The sequence below is a fragment of the Lontra canadensis genome, unplaced genomic scaffold (assembly GCF_010015895.1).
Source record: "Lontra canadensis isolate GAN:19392208 unplaced genomic scaffold, GSC_riverotter_1.0 scaffold22, whole genome shotgun sequence".
In the NCBI taxonomy this organism is placed as follows: domain Eukaryota; kingdom Metazoa; phylum Chordata; class Mammalia; order Carnivora; family Mustelidae; genus Lontra; species Lontra canadensis.
This window is the reverse complement of record NW_022631016.1, coordinates 24,368,197-24,390,396: the sequence shown is the minus strand read 5'-3', so window position 1 is coordinate 24,390,396 and position 22,200 is coordinate 24,368,197. Positions and strand designations below refer to the sequence as shown.

The window sequence follows — 22,200 nt, the reverse complement described above, 5'->3', positions numbered from 1 at the left end:
TGCTTTTGTTGCTTAGGTCTCAGGGGCCCAGTATGCTCTCCTCTCCCTGTCATTTTTGTCACCATCCTTTCTGGTTTCCTCCTATGGTTTGTCTCTCTACTGTCGGCCCTGAAACAGACACTCAGGTTCTTTCCATATGTAGCTTCGGATGCACATCACAGTCTGCTCTAACCAGAATCCGGTGTGTCTTCTCTGCTTCACAGAGCTGGCCCCCACTGGCTTCAACAACGTCCTTAGCACTGCTGCATCAGTGCTCTCTCTGCATCTTACTTGAGTCTTTCTTGACACTTGCCTCCTTTTCTGCAACCCCCGGCCCCCGCCAGTCCTCTCTCTGCTGGTTTCCCTTCTGTGTGACCTCAGGTGTGACTCTCCCTGGGCTCAATTCTGGGACCCCTTCTCTCTAGCTGCATTCTCTCCCTAGGTAGTATCATCTGGTTCCATCACCTCAAGTCCTGTCTGAACATTGACCACTCTTAAAGATTTTTAACCAGCTTTGTTCTTGCCCATGAACAGCAAGTTAATGTATTACTGGATTTCTGGATTTGGTTGTTTTATAGACGTTTCAAAGCAAAGGTGCCTAAAATGCAACTCCTGCTTCTGCCCAAACCTGTTCCCCTTTTGGTCTTCCCCTCCCAGTAGATGGCACTGCCTTTCACCCAACTATGGAAGCCAAAATCTAAGCATTGATCTTCATTCTTTCTTCTCTCCCTTCCTCCACCATCACCTCCCCAGCCTGAACCTCTGTCATGTCTCGCCGGATGGCCATAGTACCCTCCTCAGTGCTTGTCTTCCCTGCACACATTTTTTTGCACAGCTGCCAGCGTGGCCCTTTAAAAACCTAAACCGGGTCATGCCACATCACTGCCCAGCCAGAGGTAGTGATCTGCTTGAGCACCAAGGGAAGCTGGCTGTGCTGGACTCCTGAGAGGCAGAGGGAGGTTGTCTCTGGATCACCTTCCTGGTCCTTTCAGCCTTCCACTTGGATGTGAGGAACTCAGCCTCTGAGATGTGCCTTCACCATACATTGAAGGTCTAAGTAGTGTGATACGCTCCGAGGAGAGGTATTAATTTTGATGAGAGGAATCAAGGATTTGTAGAGAAGCAACATTTCACCAGACCTTGAGAGATGAGTAGGTTTTTGTGGCCCTGTGCACAGGAAGATGGTGGAAAGCTTCAGGGTGGATGCCCTTTTCGGAAAGTACCACGCAGTTTTGGGACAGGAGCCCAAAATATAGGTGGGAGAGTATAGCAGTGGATACTGGGACTTGAAAAAGTGGGTTAGGCCTCTTCTGAAGGGCTTTAGAAGCTAAGTTAAGTTTAGAGTTTGGGCAGTGGGAAGCTATTCTTGGAACATTGTACCAAACAGATTTTTCAGTGTTCCGTTATAACTCATTAGAATACATTCTCCTTTCTCTCACCTACCTGAGAGCAGTGTGGAAGGATTCAGTTGTAAGGGTGATACCTCCTCACTTTAAATCTGATTCTCGGGAGGGAAGCCCCCAGGTCAGAAGGCCTGAACCACATGATAGGATAGAATGCCCTCATTACCCAGTGCGTGTCTCATACTCCAGCTAAAATGGTAGCCAGTGCTTTTGATTGTTGGAAATACGGTGGGATGTTTTGATTACAAAAGGAGCTGACTCTCATGTGTCTTTTCTTTGAGAAGAGATGGAAGGCATGTAAATGTTTCCTATTTTAAGTGATCTTTTTAATTCTCCTATAGGATTAATCACAATGAAAGATTGGAGTTCCTAGGTGATGCTGTTGTTGAATTTCTGACCAGGTAAGGAGGTGTTTCTGCTGTCCCCCAATAATTACATCTTATAGGTAACATACTTACTATATTACCTTCTTTGTAATTAGCTAAATAAGGCATTGAAACACCATGTATTTTGTCCCTCTGTAGAGCTTGAAAGCCACATGTCTGTGGCTCTTGCCCTGGTAACTTGTACTCACTGACGCTGTAATGCACAAGATTACAAGATGAAAGGCCAGTGTCTTTGTCCTGTCAAGTTTATATTCAAGTTGCCACAGCCACAAGAGATCAGCTTGTCTTGGTCTAAATGCTTCAGAGCTTATATTCAATTTGTAGAGAAAGGGATGATATTTTAAAATGTCATTTCATTTTCTAGGATTTGTCTTTGATCCATTTCTCACTCTTCCCAATCTCAAGAGAAGTAAAACTTACAAGTAATATTAATGATAAGATTTTAGTTTGTGTATGTGTGCGTGTGTGTATGTATGCATTTATGTGTGTTTTCTCCCCAGAAGTGTTCTCATGTCCTTAATTTGGTGGTAGGGGTAGGAAAGTGCATTTTGTGTTTTCATACCCAAATCATTTCTGTTTTAAAGGGAGACCACACTTGCTTCTCTGGGAGCTGTCTTGAGCTATTTGTATTCTCTTTGGGTCATTGCTTTTCCCAAGAAGGACCTAATGAGGCAGAGGGGCGGCTCTCCACGCCTGTCCTCACTGGACACAGTAGAACAGGAGAAGCTTAGCTGCCCTGATCAACAGTAGCGCTTAAAGACTGGTCTGAGATTTAGGTGAGGCTGTTGCTGTCATGGTCCGAACTGGCTTTCCATGCAGTCTTCCTCCAAATCCCCACACTTTCCTCAGGGCATGAGCAACCGGGTGTGCCACTCTCAGTTCTGTTCCTGTCCCCGTCAGCTCTGTCAAGGGCACACCACCACTGGTGCCCTGCCAAGGCTTCTCTGCAGGGGCCACGCATAACGCTGCCTGAGCAAAGATACTTATTTCCAGACCCGATTTCTGAGTGTCCCATAGCATAGCATTATGTGACCAGCCCTTCAGGTCTTTGTCGCCAGATTTGTCACAGCAGTCTTTAAACAGAAGTGAGTGTGAAAATATGAGTGAATGGTACTGTTTGGGTTTTAGCACATTCAGACACTGTGCTTACTGGGGGTATAGCTCAGTGGTAGAGCATGTGACTGCAGATACTGTGCTTACTAGTTAACTTTCAAAGACTTCAATCAAACCCTTCAGCTTAGTTCAATTCAGCTGATATCTACTGTGCACGTATTATGTGCGAGGCCTATTTTGATGACTTGGAGCTACAGACAGAATCTTGTGATGCATATTTGTTTATATGCCTTTTTTTTTTTCTGCAGTGTCCATTTATACTATTTGTTTCCTAGTCTGGAAGAAGGAGGATTAGCAACTTATCGAACTGCCATTGTTCAGAATCAACACCTTGCCATGTTAGCAAAGGTATGTCAAACATCTGACGCATTTGTAGTAAAGTCTGACATTTTCTTCTTCAGTCCATGCATAATTTTGCGTTTGAAAAAGTAACTCTTTTTAAGGTGTATTAAGAGTTTAATATTTTATAGACCAGGAAGGATTTTTTTGTTTCGGTTTTAAAGATTCAACCTTATTAGTTCTGTTACCTTTGTGGGTTTACCAGCAGCTAATGAACACCATGGTGAAGTAACTTGATAACAGAAGAGGAAAAATTTGACAGATGTGTGTGAACAGAGTTAAACATTTGGGGAAAAGAACAAGAGCAGAGCAAAAGAAATAAAATAGTTTGTATTTTTCCTTTGTGTAATATTTCTGTATTATATTTGTCTTTAATTTACATTAATAAGCAGCATTATGGCTTTGATTAGAATATGCCTGCCCATTCATGCCCACAAGGGGTACTTTATAGATCTTTGAGAATCCCCAAACATCACAAATCCCAGTAATTAAGAGTGAGGGTTTAGGCTGTCCAGTTAGCCACATTGGCTTTATTCTTTGACTAAGAGAACCTTTTCTCAATTTAGATTCATCGCAGACATTTTACTTATTTAAATGATCTCATTTGATACTCCTATTTATATGTGATGTTTTAGTATAGTAAGTTGTAGAGTGAGTTATGGCAAACAGAACACAGGTGCTTGGATTGGCCATCAGGGTTTCAGTCCACGCCCCTTTTACAAACAGGGGGGCCATAGACAAATTGTCTCTCCTGCAAGTCTCTGCCTTCTCATGTGCACAATGGAGGTGGCATTAGCACTTGCCACACAGGTGGTTGTGAGAATCAAGGGAGATTATTGTTCGAGTTTTAATAATTCAGTTTATAAAGTGCTTGGCACACTTCCTGTTTGTAGTAATCACACAAACAGGTAAATAAATTAGTAGGAGTTGGTTGTTTTTATTGCTGCTGCTCCTATTCTCATTATAAATTATTACATTTTATAGACCTGTGGGTTAATTCAGTAGTAGAGGAAACTGGCTCTTAAATCCCCCAATACCAATGATTCACTGGAAGAGCTTTTTTGCATTTTCCTTTAAGCATTTTTTTGGGGTTTTTTTCCTTCATTTTGATATAAATGTTGGAATTTGATAGACTAGATAAAATCTAGTTCTTAATTTGATCTTGCTAAGGCATTAAGTATATTAAAAATGGTTAATTTTAGACTCTGGTTTTTATGTTTGCAAGAGTACATTATTTTAGGTAAAACATCATCGTCATCATAGTGATAGCATTTGAGAATGTAAATAATGACATGTTAATGAAAAACTGTAGGCAACAGGTATGCTTCTTGGTTTTAGCAGCTTTACCGTGAATGAAATTCCACAACTCTACCTAAAACTGCTTTAGTGTGCAGTTGATGTAATTGTCAAAATGTTTCCTGATAGAGCACATAAATGTTCATTGGAAATACATGTGAATAAGTAGTTGTCAACTCACTCCCAATTTTTTTCATTTTAAAATATAATGCAATTTTTCAAGCAGTTGTGGGGAGGTTGTTTACAAAGCATGGAATATGGCCATAACAGGAAAACAACAACTGCTATGTGACACATTAGGTGATGTACAAAGCCATGAGTTATTTTGGCCAGTTTCTCCCTTGAGCTGTCTATATGATTTTCCTCCAAATCCTGACATTCCCATGGCATTCAACACCCATCTACTTCAGTAGAAGGCAATTGTAGGCTTTGCCCTTGGTCTAGACTATGGCTCTTAACCACTTGGGAGGGGGGCACGTGACAGAGGATTGCTGAGAATCTTTGAGAATCTAATGATAGCTCCAGCTCTCCAGACAAATGAACACTTCAGTATATGTACCAGTTGAACATCACTCTCCTTTTTAAAAGTTCACTAATGCCTATGTGAAAATGTAAAGATGTAGAGCAAGGATTGTGAAAGGTTGGGAAATTCATAACATTCCAGAATAGTTTGTAATATAAAATATGGCTTGCAGTCTATTCTCAAACAGGGCTCCAGAGATTAACAAACAATTGGATTTCCCCAGTGTAGTTGTGAAACAGCTGAAATTTACATATTCTAGCATAAGCTCTTACACTCAGGGATCAATTTTTTAAAAGAGGTGTTTTCTGCTGTTGCATTTGTGGTAGTCAAAACTCATTTGAATATATTTTGTACTCATGAATTCCTAGCAATACAGAATACTGATAGTGCTTGTGTCTTGTTTTTATTGTCTGTATCTTTTCCCAGTATAAATGGATATGGATATTTTTAGCACGCATACTGAGACACAAAAAATCTGAGTATCGTATCTGAGGACTGATGAGACTCATATTGTCCTAGGGTGTTCATTGACTTGTGACTTGTTCCATATTACGTAGCATGTTACAGCTTAGTAAGAATTTATTGAATTGACTTACAGGGTAATGGAAACAGATTTATTGCATGCTTATGCAGTGTTTGTATTTTTCTCCTTTTATGGAAAGAATTATGATTTCCATTTATTCAGTCTCAGGAGTTTTATTTAAAAAAATCATTCATACTGTGTCTAGTTCTCAAAGGACATGATTTGTATATTATAATACAGTAGGATAAGAAATAAACAGGTACTGAACTCAGAGTAAAGAGAAAATATGGTTAAGACAGAAGAAGGAAACCAGAGGTAAAGTTACTATACACAGATATATTCTAAGTCCTACACAGTTTCAAGATCTTGGCCACAAATTTGGTTCTAAACTTTTCTGATGCCAAATAAAAAAAAGAAGCATAATTCATTACAAACAATATTCCTGGAGTCTGTAAGATAAATCCAACTCCATTGCTCAGAAGATCTCACTGAGCCTTCAGAGAGGTAAGTATAGAGACCTCATAAAGGTGACACAAGTACAAAGATAAAGAGCCACAAAAATCCTTACCAAGTTAAAAAAAAAATATTTAGAGATATAAGGCATTTTGAAGTCTTCTGAGGATTCTCATTTATTCTACCACATAGAAATCTGTTCTGTATAGCACAAACATCAATACCACATAACTTGAGCATCAAACCTTGGGTTGTGTTTGTATCTCTCTAGACATGTTGGGTGAACTCAGAGGCCCATGATCTTATAGCATAGTCTTTTTCCAGCTCAGACTAGTGCTTGGTCTGAATTTGGAATTCGACTCAGATCTGATCATTTCTGAACCACCAAAGTTGAAACATCAGAGTTCATAGAAGCCTGCTTGGGGAAAGGTTGAGGAGGGTTAAATCTGAGCCACTGACTCCCAATGAATGGCGGGCTATACTCTCTTAATATACTGACACAAGGCCAATTAATTTGTAACCATTACTTCTAACCGCCAGGAGATGTTGAATTGTTACAGTTATGACTTTGCCAAATTCTTTCTTACTTGTCATTTTGAATTTTGTAGAAACTTGAACTGGATCGATTTATGCTTTATGCTCATGGACCTGACCTTTGTAGAGAATCAGACCTTCGGCATGCAATGGCTAATTGTTTTGAAGCGTTAATAGGTAATTTCTCTTTTTATAATCTAGTTTCATACATATTTAAAATATTTTGAGAACATATAAAATTCAGTGTGGATGGGGTGCCTGGGTGGCTCAGTGGGTTAAAGCCTCTGCCTTTGGCTCAGGTCATGATCCCAGGGTCCTGGGATCGAGCCCCACATCGGGCTCTCTGCTCAGCAGGGAGCCTGCTTCCCTTCCTCTCTTTCGCCTGCCTCTCTGCCTCCTTGTGATCTCTGTCAAATAAATAAATTTAAAAATCTTTAAAAAAAAAATTCAGTGTGGAAACTTGGGACAAAATTACTTGTTTCCAAAGCAAGTGAGGTCCCTAGTATAACACCAGCTTCATTGTATTGTGGTTAGTGTAGCTCTTCTGAGCAAGCATTCTTTCTTTTCTTGCATTCCCAATGCCTGAATTGATGTCTGATGTCATGTACATGTGTATTTAGTATGTGCTGAATTGAACTGAAGTGAGTTAATATGTAGGTGGATTACTTTCCAGATCTGATTCAGGATCACATGCATAAATAAACAGTAAATAGGTTGCTGATGAGGCCCTAATATGGTTTTTGTTTTTGTTTTTGTTTTTGTTTTTTCATTTTAAACCATTTACAAGATTTTCTCATTTAAGCATCTCAAAAACCCTGCATCTTTTAAATCCTAGGGCTTTAATCTGTAAACTATAACCTATTCACTCAAAGCAAGACTGAGGCAGGCCCTTTACTTCCTCGGTTTCTTTCTTACTGTAACTGGAATATAGTCAGCTGTTAGTACAGGAAAGTTCTGAAGAGTTAATTAGCTGGTGATTGCAAGTATGCTTTACAATGGAATGTTACAGTAGATTGACAATGCCTTGATTTTTTTTTAAGTAAATGATTGAGTACATTTTATTTTTCAAAAGCCTTTGTACTTCCTTATCTATTTTCCTTCTTCCTTTGAAAATGAATATAAAAGCATCCCATTATAGTTTTGTGCTGATGATGGTAACAGGAGAATGTTTAATAATTATTATCCATAGTCTTTTCACAGCTATGTCTATTTTGCACAAATATGTCTATTTTCAGAGAATTTGTCACATGGAATTACTATGCTCCATACACATAATAATTTTGACAGGTAGTGTTATGGTTGGCTCCTGAGTCAGGCAGACGTGATTCAATTCCTTCTTGCTTTATTTATCAGCACTGTGTCTTTACCAAGTTACTGAATCTCTTTGAGCCTCAGTTTCCCCATCAGTAACATGGAGGTAGAGTCACTACCTCACAGAATTGTTGTGACCATCTTAATATCCAGGCCTGGCAGCATCTAATTCAGAGTTCCATTTCCTCAAACCCTTCCCCAAATCACCTACTATGAACCCAAATCCTATAAATCTTCTGTAATACTCTCCTACTGAGGTAAAGGTAAGGATGTGAAAATGCTCTGCACTGTGCCTAGGACATGTCTGGCCCCCAAACCATGATTACTACTATCATCATCATCATTACTATTAGCATTATTTTTTTTAAGATTTTATTTATTTGACAGAGAGATCACAAGTAGGCAGTGAGGCAGGCAGGGGGTGCGGGGGAAGCAGGCGCCCGGCTGAGCAGAGAGCCCAATGCGGGGCTCGATCCCAGGACCCTGAGGTCATGACCTGAGCCGAAGGCAGAGGCTTAACCCGCTGAGCCGCCCAGGCGCCCATCATTATTTTTATTATAACTACAACTACTGATAAATAATAAATGTATTTATTCATCAAAACCCCTGGTGAAGTGTCTTAATATTTTACACTGAAAAATTCCTTTCTAAAGACAGATATAAAAATATGATTTCAAAACTATATGACAGCCTTACTCTGGAGTTGATACCCAATTAAAATGTCATTTGATTTGATACCCAATTTAAATGTTAAATAGTTATTTCAAATTAAAGGAAAAGGTTGTCTTGATTCTTATTTGTAGAAGGCTTCATTGATCTGAACTCAGATTTTATCAGATTTTTTTTTACGGTGTGAAGCATAAACTATAAATAGAAAGCAAAATAAAATAAAAACATGCTCATAAAGCCAGGGTTTGTGCATGGTTCCCTGAGTAAGTTCATACCCATACCCCTCATGATAGCTCATATTAGACCTCTTTTTACTTAAAATACTGGGTTCAGATTTTACTAAATTGATTTTCATATTTCAGTCTAATTTATAATACAAATCCTGGCTAAAAACAGTTGCTTCTGGACTTGTCGATTTTTTTTCTATAAGTGGGTTTTGGCTTGCCTTTTTGCTTTTTATAGGGATATGTAATTTTCTCTGAATATTAATGCAGCCTTCCTTTTGACATTCCCTTCCTTTTATCTAGGAGCTGTTTACTTGGAGGGAAGCCTGGAGGAAGCCAAACAGTTATTTGGACGCTTACTCTTTAATGATCCGGTATCTATCTTGAATCATTTGATTTTTCTCAGTTATATATTATTACAGAAGATTTTATTATCAGTTAGTGATTATGTTTAAAGAGAGTGTAGGAGAAACAAAGTCCCCAATCTGCCATAGATGGTAGAGTTCAAGTACATCAGAATAGCTTACTTGGCTCTGTTGCAAATGGGAAAGTGCTGTGGCCACTTATATGAGGGGCTTGTCTTCTACCTGAAACCCTGTCTCTCCTCGTGGCCACTTACAAATTCAATATGAATACTTTGTTTTATTTTGAAGTAGCTTGAAGTTAATTATGATTTTCTGTTTTATAATCGTTGGGTACCTACCCCATGCAGGCTTATTTGAAGCTATCGCCTTTTGGCTTTTCTCTTTATGATTTGTCTTTATGTAGACTAGATAAATGTATATTTATTTTAGAAAGTCAGTTCATGGGGATTTTCTTATGGGATATGAATAAAAAGCATGGAAGTACTTTTTTTTCTTAAGCAAATTATAATTTAAGAACAAATGATAGATTCTAAAATAGTTTCTGTTGTTACTAAAGTATTAAGCTATTAATATTGCTATAGCTACCTTTTTAATCCTGCATGTAATAGAGCACACTAGATGCTTTTTGTACGAAAAAAGTCAATTCAACATTTAAAGGGAGAGGCAACTCTGTATTCCAAATTGAAATGTCATTATAATTGAGTGAAATAGCCCTCATGGAGCAATAAAGAACACAGGAAGCCAGTGTTTGAAGCCTTTCTGAAACCTTTAGCTTAAGTGGCTGTCAGATGTTATTACTGTATTACTTAGGATAGTTTAAAAAAAAGAATCAATAGTTTTGAAAAATGTGACCTGGATGATGTCTGAGGATTTGGTTTTTTTTATATTTGTTTTTATAGGGATATGTGATGACTTTATGTGTGTGAATTCTCTCCAGTGGGGAACGTTATCTACAGATGTTCCCTGTCCCCCATTTTGTCCTACACATATAAATGAGTGTGCATCTTGATTTATATCCATAGCAGATGGCGTGTATTTTAAGTCTTTTTCTCAAATCTTAAAATATCTTTGTTCTGGCCTTTATCTTTTGTTGGCAATTTCAGCAACCTCTTTACTTTTTTCCTTCCTCCAGTCTTGCCTTAAACTGGTCCTCCTTCCCCGCCAAGCACTCCCACCCTCTTCTCCCATCTTACCTGCCTCCCTACCCCCCATCCATTCTGTGTTCTTTTCCTAAATCATACGCAGTTATACCCTGTGGTTCTTAATTGCACCAGTTTTTGTTTAGATTCTTTCCTCTCTTTAAACTGCTTTTCTCCCACTTGTCTACTTAGCAAGCTTATCTTATAGTTCCAGTAGCAAGTGCAGTGCTGGCGAGTGCAGTGTTTAATAGATATTTGTTAAAGGAATGAAATGAATAAGTGAGTGAATGAAAAAGCAGAGTCTGAACACTCTCTTACAAATGGAACGGCTGAGATTCAGAATTCATTTTACTGTATCTCTTATGAAACTGAACAGTGCTTAGTAATATATGGTCTTTCCGTTTCAGTGTCTTCAAGTGCACACACTAGGACATTCTAGCACGTTGGACGTCTCCACATTGGTTTGCATCTATTTGGTGTGGCGTGTCAGAGACACTGGTGAACCGTTGAACTTTACTTTGAGTAATGGTAGTGTGAAAGTCTAATCAGCCACAGGCAGCCTGACACAAATCTGTAGGCCCACAAAGTTTGGTTGATTGAACACATGTAGTGAGGAAGGCGAGAGTCCTTTCTGAGGCCTGGGCTGGTGCTGGCGGAGCCTAAGGAGGGGCCAGGAAAGCGGGGTCCATTCTAGGTTGTTTGCCTTTTCTGAGGCTGGATTAGAAGAAGTCAGGGATTAATTTGGGATTGGGAGCTGTCAGGAGCCAAGGGTAGGTGAGCGTAGTGTCCCCAGTAATCTTTATTTAGAGGATAAGACAGAGCAAAGCAGGTCAGAGGGCAACACTGGCAGGAAAGCAGTAGTCCCTCCAAGAGGAGATCTGTTCTGACATTTTACAGCTGCTGTAAGACCTTGAGGGAAAGTTTCCTGCTAACCTTGCATCTGGCTTTATCTGTGTCGTCCCCCCAGCCCTGTTCACAGCCCTGTTCACTGCTTTTCCCCCTTCCCAGCCTGGCCTGCTGTTCATTCACTCTTCCAGCCCAGACCATTTTTCTTGGTTCTAGGTTTTCATCTCTGTGTGACCCTTCATGGCTTCCCAGTATCTTCAGATCCATTGTTGCAATTTGATCATCCCAATGGCCCTCTTAGAAAGACAAGGAGAGATTACTATGTAATCTTTTATATTCTCCCACTCCCTCCCCAACCCCTTTTGGTCTTTATGTATCTGTCCCAGTATCTCTGACCCTGGCCTTTCTCTGGAACTCCAGAAGTTGGAATTCCTGTCTTTTCAGATGGCTCCTGGGCAGCTTCACACAGGTGTTCCACAGACACCTCATTTCAACACTTTTAGCATTTCAGCTCATCACCTTAACACCAAAACATATTTCACCTCTCCTACTTTTATGATCTAAACCCAAACCTTAGGATCTACTTTTGTCCTGAAGCATTTTTCTCCCCATCTGCATTCAGTTGCAAACTCCTGTCAGTTCTGTCCTTAGTAGCTCTTGAATTGGTTCACTGTTGGCCATCCTCTTGCTTTAGTGTCTGCCCCACTCATCTCTCACATGAAATACTGAACTGGTTGTGATTCCCCACGACTCCAGTCTCTCATTCATAGTACATTTAAGGTTGTCTTCTTTTTTAATATGCAGATTTTTTGGAAAGATTTTATTTATTTATTTGATAGAGAGAAATAGCCAGAGAGGGAATACAAGCAGGGGAATGGGAGAGGGAGAAGCAGGCTTCCCACCAAGCAGGGAGCCCGATGCGGGGATCGATCCCAGAACCCTGGAATCATGTCCTGAGCTGAAGGCAGATGCTTAATAACTGAGCCACCCAGGCGCCCCTAATGAATGGATTTGATTTTGGTCTTTGATTTCTTTACTGTCTGCCAAAGTCTGTATTATACAACAGAGCATTTAGGAGTTTTCATAATCTGCCTCCTATCTATTTTTTCGTCTACCATCTTCTCACTCCCCCTTTATGCCATTCTAGGAATTCCCTTTTTTAATTAAAAAAATTTTTAAGACTTGACTTTTTTAGAGCAGTTTTAGGTTAACAGCCATATTCAGAGTAAAAATTTCTCCTATACCTCCTGCCCCCACACATTCACAGCCTCTCCCATTTTATCAACATCACCCATCAGAGTGAGCCTATATCATCACTCAGAGTCCATAGTTTACCTTGGACTTTTGGATAAATGTATGATACCGTGTATCTGATATAATCTCACATAGAGTATTTTCATGGCCCTGACATCCTCTGTGTTGTGTCTATTAGGTGTTAACTTTTTATGCCTGTGTTCTTTGAGACATACTATTTGTGCATTTATGGTGCTCTGCTTTTGATTCCTTCCCCCTGCTGATTTGCCAGATTCCTCGTGTTCTTCAGGGTACATCTGAAGAGCTACCTCTTCTTCGAAGCTTCATCTAATACCCACCAAGCAGAGTTTTCCTTGCATTTAGTATATATTGCTATTATAGAACCTCTCTCAGTTCATTAAATTATACTTACCTTCATTTTTCCTCACTTTGCTCCTTTGAGGACAGGGATGGTATCTCATTTGTCTTAGTAAGCTAGTATGTAATGTGTATTCAGCAAGAATGTGTTGCTAAACAGCAAGTGTTGGCAAGGATGAGGAGCAAAAGAACTCTCGTGCACTGTTGGTAGGAATGCAGACTGGCACAGCTACTGTGAAAAACAGTATCGAGGGGCCTCAAAAAGTTAAAAATAGATCTACCCTATGATCCAGTAATCACACAACTGGGTATTCACCCCCAAAATACAAAAACTAATTCTGAAGGACCCATGCATCCCAGTGTCTATTGCAGCATTCTTTACAGTAGCCAAACCATGGAAGCAGCCCAGTTTTCTATTGACAGATGAATGGATAAAGAACACATGTGCGCGCGCGCACACGCGCACACACACACACACACACACACACACACACAGGAATATTATTCAGCTATTAAAAAGAATGAAATCTTGTCATTTACAACAACGTAGATGGAACCAGAGAGATAAGGCTAAGCAAAATATGTCAGTCTGAGAAAAACAAATACCATATAATCTCTCACTCATACATGGAATTTAAGAAACAAATGAACAAAGAAGAATAAAAAGACAAATGAAGAAACAGACTCTTTAACTATTGAGAAGAAACTGAGGGTTACCAGAGGGCAGCTGGTGGGTGAAGGGATCGGTTGGATAGATAATGGGGATTAAAGAGTTACACTTATCATGATGAAAGAAATAAAATAAGGAAAACAAGAGTTGCATTAATAAATGTCAACAGTCACTGAACATTTTCCAGAACACACTGAAGGTAGAGGTTTTTGCCTTGAGCTAGTAAATGCTAGAGCTGGGATTCCAATCTGGATTTTTTACAGGATATTTTCTCTGGCACTGAGGTGTGGCAGAACCTGATCTCTGAGTAGGGTAGATGAAGAGAAATGGAGGCAGTTGAAATAATCTAGTTGTGAGGGGTTGAATGGTTACATATGTAAGACGTCTAAGGAGAAATCACAGTGTCACTGAGTGAAAAACATAGGAGAAGGAAGAAAGAGGAATCAAGTTGCTGAGAATTTTGAATTTTGGAGATTGGAGTTGGTTGGAAGCAATGGCTGTTTATTGTTAACTGTTGATATGACCAATAGTAGTAGTAGTGTCTTCTGTGTGCCAGCACTGGGCTCACTGCTTTGAGGAGGAAAAAAGCATGAGAGAACAGGAGAAAGTTGCAAGAAGGGAGTGACATAAAGCGTAATTCATGCTACAGAGAATTCAAGGGAAAGGTTATTGAATAGGTTAAGAGAAGCTCCTCTAAAGTGCTTTAAAAGAACAGTTTGATATTTAAGCTTTATTTTTTAATATTGCCCCCCCAAGAAAACCCCTCTAAGTGGGATACAAGTTGTCTAAAAATATTTGGTATTTTATTTCATTTTGTCATCATGTGTGTCACAGTGATAATAAATATTCCTCTAACTTCTTGCCCCCAAATTTTTAAAAAATATTTTTCCCTTTTTTAAAAAATCTTTTGTTATTTGTTTGAAAAACCTAACATCAAGGCCAGAAAGTAGATTCATTCAGAGGCTCCCTAGAGTCTAAAACTGAAGGAAAAATGCTTTAATCCTGAGGAAGCTCTAATTATAACTGCCTCTAGATTTAGCTCAGTGGATAAAATAAGGTACTGGGCTTCTCCATAAAATTCACTCATTTCCATGTCTCAAGGAAACATTTGTAGTGACCTGCGGTAAAAGTGTGGTCTTATACAAATGGCTATCAGACACATGAAAAAATGTTCATCATCCCTAGTCATCAGGGAGATTCAAATTAAAACCACATTGAGATACCACATTACACCAGTTAGAATGGCCAAAATTAGCAAGACAGGAAACAACATGTGTTGGAGAGGATGTGGAGAAAGGGGAACCCTCTTAGACTGTTGGTGAGAATGCAAGTTGTTGCAGCCACTTTGGAGAACAGTGTAGAGATTCCTCAAGAAATTAAAAATAGAGCTTCCCTATGACCCTGCAATTGCACTACTGGGTATTTACCCCAAAGATACAGATGTAGTGAAAAGAAGGGCCATCTGTACCCCAATGTTTATAGCAGCAATGGCCACTGTCGCCAAACTGTGGAAAGAACCAAGATGCCCTTCAATGGACGAATGGATAAGGAAGATGTGGTCCATATACACTATGGAGTATTATGCCTCCATCAGAAAGGATGAATACCCAACTTTTGTAGCAACATGGACGGGACTGGAAGAGATTATGCTGAGCGAAATAAGTCAAGCAGAGAGAGTCAAGTATCATATGGTTTCACTTAACTTGTGGAGCATAACAAATAACATGGAGGACATAGGGAGATGGAGAGGAGATGGGAGTTGAGGGAAATTGGAAGGGGAGGTGAACCATGAGAGACTATGGACTCTGAAAAACAATCTGAGGGTTTTGAAGGGGCGGGGGGTGGGAGGTTGGGGGAGCCACGTGGAGGGTATTAAGGAGGGCACGTATTGCATGGAGCACTGGGTGTAGTGCAAAAACAATTCTGTTATGCTGAAAAGAATTTTTTTTTTAAAAAAGTGTGGTCTTATAGATCTGAGAGTTTAGGAGCTAGATTTGGGTGTTTTCCACCCCATCTTAAAGCAACTCAAATGCTAATGAATGAGTGCCTAAAATAAAAGACATCTGAGATGAGTTTTAATTACAAAAGGCAGAGCTGATGCACATTTCTGGGGAATGGTAAACTAAAAAACATGATTAAAACAGCAACTTAATCCCACGTATTAAGTTAAGCAAATGTGTAACTGAGTTTTAAAAGGTATCTTTGACTTCTGGGTGTGGAGGTGGCTCTTTTCCTCCCCAGCTTAATAGGCTAATTAGAGTCACTACAGGCAGTTTGAATGTTGAATTCACTTAAAAAAAATTAGTTTGCTAGCACTATTGAATTTGCAATAAGTGGAGTCAGCATCTGAAATAGTTCACTATTTCAAATAATGGCATTTTATTTAGTACTCCAAAGTGTGTTAAATGGCTCCCTGGAGCATTAAAGGCATCACTCTATTTTCCAGGACCTGCGCGAAGTCTGGCTCAATTATCCTCTCCACCCACTCCAAGTAAGTGTGACCTTCCTGTCTGCAGTGAGCTTTATAGCTCTAGGTAGTCACGTTACTTTAGTTTGCCCGTTATTCCCTCCTTCTTTTATCAACCTTTGATGCCCTTCAGTGGCATTATGACTTTAAGCTGGGGTGTCAGGCAGAACTGGAACACTTTGGAACAAATAGTAAAATGAACCCATGTATTGCATTCATGCTTTGGGGTGGGGTGGGGGAAGCACTGGGGGTCATCTTCCCTCACAAGGCAGGAGGAGCTGCTTCTACGATTGTGGTATGGTGCCCTTTCTCCCCCAAAAAAGTGATATTCAAAGCTTAATAGATCAATTCTACTGTAGCTCCCTGGCTGCTATTATAAAGAAAATAATGTGGAAATGAGTATGCACTTAGTAAAAAGAACAAATACTAAATTAACATTGCTAAATTGTAACCTAATTTAGATCTTAGAAACTGAAGGCTTTGACTCATATTGCTTATGGATTGTAATTAAAATTTTAATACAATGTGATGACTTTTTACTCAAGATTTTGGTATTTAAAAGATCTATATGTGGTGCAACCCTTTTTCCTAGTTGGTTTAAAAATTCTTTATATTCTTTTATTTCTATTTTACTTGGAGACATATATATGTATACATATGTATATATATATTCTCATATACATATTTTCCTATGTGCATGTATGTGTATGTACATTATACATATATGAGAACCACTAGTGGCTGAACTCTACTGAGAGGCTTATAGTAATAAATGGCATTAATTCAAAGAACTTTAGAAACATTAGTGTGAAATTGTCCAAAGTTATTGAAAATGTTCACCTTAATTACTATTTTCATATTTGCTGTATGCTCTCACTTTTGCATTGAGTTGTTCAAGGCTTATTGTTATGTGGAGCCCCTGCCTAGTGGTATAGTAATCTCCAATATAAGCTGAATCTGACTTTAATCATGTTCATTTGCCAAAATAGGCTGGTCCCCAGAAGACACACAAAGGTCATATTCCTCTTAAGCAGTGGTTTGCAAAGGGCAGTCTCCATACTGACAGCATCTGCCTGTCCTGGGAATTTGCCTGATAGGCACATTCGGAGTCCTTACTCCAGACATACTGAATCAGAAACTCTGGGGGGTAGGGCCTGGCCATTTGGATGAATGGGCCCTACAAGGGTTCTGATGAATGTGAGAGTTTGAGAACCACTACATACTAGATACACATATTCTCCACCAGCAGTTCTTCACTTTGCCTCTTCCTTGGAGAGTTAGTATAATACTTGGGATTTTGAACTATCTGTGTACAGTACTTGGCCTTGAAATTTGATGGAAGATTGGAAAATATTATTTGAGCCTTCTTTAAATATTAGGCTTGTTTGCCATTCTAAGGGATGAGAAAGAAGCTTCCGTGTTTTATTGGCATTTCAGAAATTTCTGCTGTGGGAGAAGGAATTTTACAAAACACTGTCCTAGAATTGGTAATTACTCTTGTAACCAAAAAGTGCACATGATTTTTATTTATTTTTCTCTTCCTGCAGCTACAAGAGCCGAATACTGATCGACAGCTTATTGAGACTTCTCCAGTTCTGCAGAAACTAACTGAGTTTGAAGAAGCAATTGGAGTAATTTTTACTCATGTTCGACTTCTGGCAAGAGCGTTCACGTTGAGAACTGTGGGATTTAACCATCTGACTCTGTAAGTTAGATTCAACGGTGTAATCCCAGTGTGACCATTCAGACAGGCAGTCCCAAACCTTTACTGTGTGCCTTTCAAGGGAATTGGGATTTCAAACAGATTTCCAGGAAAGTCACATCATGAGATGGGTGAGTAGCCAGACGCTGGTGTGGATCAGGGGATAGGTTCTAATCCAGTATTTCTGGTTTCATTGTCATGCATCTTATTTCTTCATAAAGTATAAGAGAAGCATGAAGAAAGTAAAAATTTTATCTGCAAAGGCACAGATATTAAGTATTTTAGGCTTTACAGGCCATGTGGTCTCTGTTGCAGTGATTCGACTCTGCCCTAGTAGCATGAAAGCAGCCACAGAGAAAATGTAAATGAATGGGCCTGGTTCTGTCCCAAATAAACTTGCAAAAACAGACCATGGGCTGAAGTTGGCCCTCCGTCCTAGCTCAAGATAAATGATTTGGAGATGAGCTAATACAATAATTAGGAAAATAACCAGAATGTTATTTCTTTGCCTGTTTGTTTGTTTGTTTTAAGATTTTATTTATTTGACACAGAGAGAGAGATCGCAAGTAGGCAGAGAGGGGGGAAACAGGCTCTGTGCTGAGCAGAGAGCCCAATGCGGGGCTCGATCCCAGGATCCTGAGATCATGACCTAAGCTGAAGGCAGAGGCTTAACCCACTGAGCCACCCAGGCGCACCCGCCTGTTGTTTTTGTTTAGTTCTTGGCTTCTCTCCCACAAATCAAATATTCACAGCTCTCTTTGGAGTATAAAGATTTAAGATTCTTGTCATAGATTTTTTCTTTTAATAGTGTCCTTAAACTGGATTCCAGCTTTGAAAGAGAGAGTGTATATTTCAATAAAGAAATAAAGATTTAACAAAAGAAAATTCCTGGACATTTTGCTTTGTCTGAATGGCGGTTATCTGTACGGGATTGTTATCTATATTTTTCAACTAATACTCCTTAACTTCTGACCAGGCACTATTTACCAGTCTTCATTTATCAGTTACTTAATCCTTAGATAGTAGTCCCTGCACTCTTCTTTGAAACTCAATCTGTATTGACTCAGGTCTCTTCTCAATTGAGGGGCCTTAGGGACTTGTATTTAGTTTTGTGCTTTAAGGCAAGGTGAACACATTGCCTTTTAAAACTGTGCCTTTTTAAAACTTCTGTTTCTTTTTTTAATATACAAATGCTTATTGATCTCTTTCCATTGATGTTGTTATTTCCAGAGGCCACAATCAGAGGATGGAGTTCCTAGGTGACTCCATAATGCAACTGGTAGCCACCGAGTACTTATTTATTCATTTCCCAGACCATCATGAAGGACACTTAACTGTGAGTTTGTGTTAAGTCATTCTCTCCAGTAAGATTACTATGTAATAGAGTGAAGATGAGAGCAGCCAAATATATATTTATGTAATTAATTACTTAGTTCTTGACTTCAGTATACATATGGTTTTTTGTTCATTATGCAAATTGTATACAAAGCAATATAGAAAAAGAACTTGTTTTATACTCCTTCATTTAATGATTCCCTACTCTATGCGAGACATCGAATTGAGCTAGGCTTCATGGGAAGAGCAAATATTAGTTGACACCCATCCATAAGGAGTTTAAAAACTATTGGCAGAAATGAAAAATATAAGTACATAGCTACAAATACTCTCTCTCTCTCTGTATATATGCACACACACTATGTGTGTGTTATGTGTACATGAAAGTATAAGTAAGTAATTGTAACTAAATACAGGAAGAGAACCATGTGAAATATTACGAAGAGGCATAGGTAAACTGAGGCACTTGTGCTGTTTAGGAAAAGATAAGATTTCTTTTAGCTGTGGATTTTTAGGAAGGCTTCATGGGTATGATGATGATTGAGCCTTTAAAGGTGAGAAGGATTTGGCCACTAGGAATTAATGGGAAGAAATTTCTATGCAAAGACATGCCACACATTGGGCCTGCTGAAACAAAGGCACAACATGAAAAACCAGAAGATAGAGAGACGGTAGGGAGTCAGTTTGGCTAGATCCAGGGCAGAGTTGAAAGGGACTTAGAAAGACAAGGTTTGATTTATGAACAAAGTGAAACAGTCCCCATGTCTCTCACTTTCGTTTCATTTTATAAAACTGCATTGAGCTTTTCTATTTGTTGCATACTGTTTGTACTCTGAAACTGATCAATAATACAGCCAGAATGGTGAACAAAGCGTATCTGGAAGCCAGTCGTGATATCTCTCAAGGCACAAGAATAACCTTTGAGAAGACCCTCTAGAGTTGGGCATTGAGAAAGCAAATACTTTCCCGGGCCAAGAAAAATAGTAGTGTGCTCTAAGATATTTTGTTAGTATAGCCTTCCTTTTTTATTATACTTGGAGCAAATAATAAGTCTTTCATACTTTGCATCTCTGTGATTTTTATGCATGTTTTACTTTGAATAGAATTGAATCTTATCTCTGCAGCTGTAAACCCTGGAAATAGTTTGCATGAGACACAAATATTGGAATTAAGGAGAATATGATGATTTGCTTATGTTGAGATGTAATTTTTCAGTGAAATTTCTAAGGCTAACAAAATATGATTCTTTTATTCACTCACTCAATGAGTATTGTATTCATACCATGCCCTGTATTATTATATGGGAAATCAGTAATACTATTGTTTTAAATTTAATTTAAAATAAACAGTTGATTACCATTTAAAGTTGACTACTTTTGGATGGACAGGGAAGTATTTCCTCTTGAATTAATACCAAAATCTTAAGAACACAGGAGTATTAACCAAAAAGAAACTAGTGTCTAGTATCTTCCTGTGCATTAGGGAATTGATAAATGCTTGTTAAGTATCTTCCATTAGGGAGTAGACTTCATTGCTGTCAGAGTATCTGGTTGGTCTGAAAAGTGGTCAAACCAAGCCATGTGGCTTGAAACAGTGATTCATTTTTTGGCCACATAGAGACCACTGTTGAAAATGTGTGTGACTAAATACACACATTTACCCTGTATTCCTGCAAAACTAATTGTGAACTCTAGGATTTTGTGGAGGTGGAATGTTATAGATCAACAAGTTTACTGCTTCCCATCTTGGGCTAGATAGAGGGAAAACCAAGACTATGCTAAAGACTCTAGTTTTGTGTTTTTTCCAAAACTGCTTCAGTGCCATAGCTGCAGTTTTATCCAAAATGTGTTGATCAGCCTTGTCTTAAAATTAGAGAATTTTTGAATAGCTTATTAGAAAGATAGTAAATGACAAAATTATGATATGATGGTTTTATTAACTATATTCACAGAAAGCTTTGGTAGAAATCAATAGGACTGACAGATCTGCTGGTGAAACAAAGATGATCTGTCATCCGTTGAGTGCACACTTTAAAAGATACTAACTTTCGTCAGCCCTGGCATGGTTGCTCTCTTCCTTCTTCTTGAAACACTGTCCTTCATTGGCTTCTGTCAGTTTCTTTTACCTCTGTCCCTTCTGCCATGCTTCACTCCTGGTCTTTCTCTCACCTCTTCAGCCACTCTTTCTCAGCTTCCTTTTCAGGCTCATTATATTCTGTACAGCTGATGGATATTCTGGTGTCTGAAAGCCTCCCTCCTAGGCCCTTGTCTCTTTTCATGAGAGCCCCTGCTAGGTGGTCTTTTCCATGTACACACTATCAGCTTCATTCTAGAGACAATGATGTCCAAACAGATCTCTTCAGTCCCATTTCTTCCTGCACTCCAGTAGGTAGCTGCCCCCTCGGCATCTCCACACGTCCGCGACTGAACCTAGAGTCTTCTGGCACCGGCTTCTCTTCCGGTGTTCCCTGAGTAAATTGAGTGGCAGCGGCAGCCATCCTGCAAGTCAAAAATACAGGAGTTATCTTTGATTCCTCCCTCCACCCATGGCCCTGTATTCTAGACCATTCACAAGTTCTTAACGTTGTTCCTTCTTGAGTAAACACCTCATCTTCATCACTCAAATCCTCTCAACCAGACTGGGTCACCTGGACCACCGTAATGGCTTTGTTGCTGGCAAAACGTTACAGGCATATGCTTGACAGAGAACCTCCGTTAGAAGGGGTGGCGTTTATTAAATTGCACAGGATAGGATCTTAAGGTTGTGTTTGTGCCAAGCACTAGGCAATGTGCTGTGTTAGATATCCCCAAGAAGTATGCTACCGTGTGCAAAGCTGGGCTTTGCAGTTCTGTACTCTCCCACAGTAGACATTGTGTCAGGCAGAGACCCTCCCGTCGGCCCAGGTTGTAAGCCTCTTGGCCAGATCATAGCTTCCTAACTGGTCTTCCTCTCTTCGCTACCCCCTGATCCAACGATGCATTTTCGCTTGGCGGCCAATGGTGTCTTTTCACAACAGAACTCCTGTGACCCTACTCGCCGTTCATTTTCAGTCCACTTGGTTTTTTCCTCTCATCTCCCCAATCTGTAAGTGTTGGGACACTCCCTGTTCTCAGACATTTTCTCTTTTCTCTTGACCTCCTTTCTGGGAGTGATCTCACAGCTTTGAGTACTTGTACACACCACTTCGTCATGTAGATCTTCCGCCTGTACTTCTCGCCCTGACTCCAGACTTGTGTCTTTGTATCTCCAGATTCACCTGAATACCCAGATATAAGATATACTGCAATCCCTAGTTGGATTTTTGTTAGGCAT

At 39.4% G+C, this 22,200-nt stretch overlaps 1 protein-coding gene across 6 annotated transcripts in view; it reads left to right on the top strand.

Annotated features, from left to right (window-relative positions):
* The window catches only part of DROSHA (drosha ribonuclease III), a 120,905-nt gene that overhangs the window by 83,656 nt on the left and 15,049 nt on the right, over positions 1–22,200 (top strand). For all 6 annotated transcript variants that reach the window (XM_032861917.1, XM_032861921.1, XM_032861922.1 and 3 more), the window contains 7 exons: positions 1,724–1,783; positions 3,130–3,229; positions 6,624–6,726; positions 9,057–9,127; positions 15,831–15,875; positions 17,399–17,556; positions 18,784–18,889. In XM_032861917.1, the coding sequence (XP_032717808.1) occupies positions 1,724–1,783; positions 3,130–3,229; positions 6,624–6,726; positions 9,057–9,127; positions 15,831–15,875; positions 17,399–17,556; positions 18,784–18,889 (643 nt within the window). The remainder of the gene's footprint in view (positions 1–1,723; positions 1,784–3,129; positions 3,230–6,623; positions 6,727–9,056; positions 9,128–15,830; positions 15,876–17,398; positions 17,557–18,783; positions 18,890–22,200) is intronic.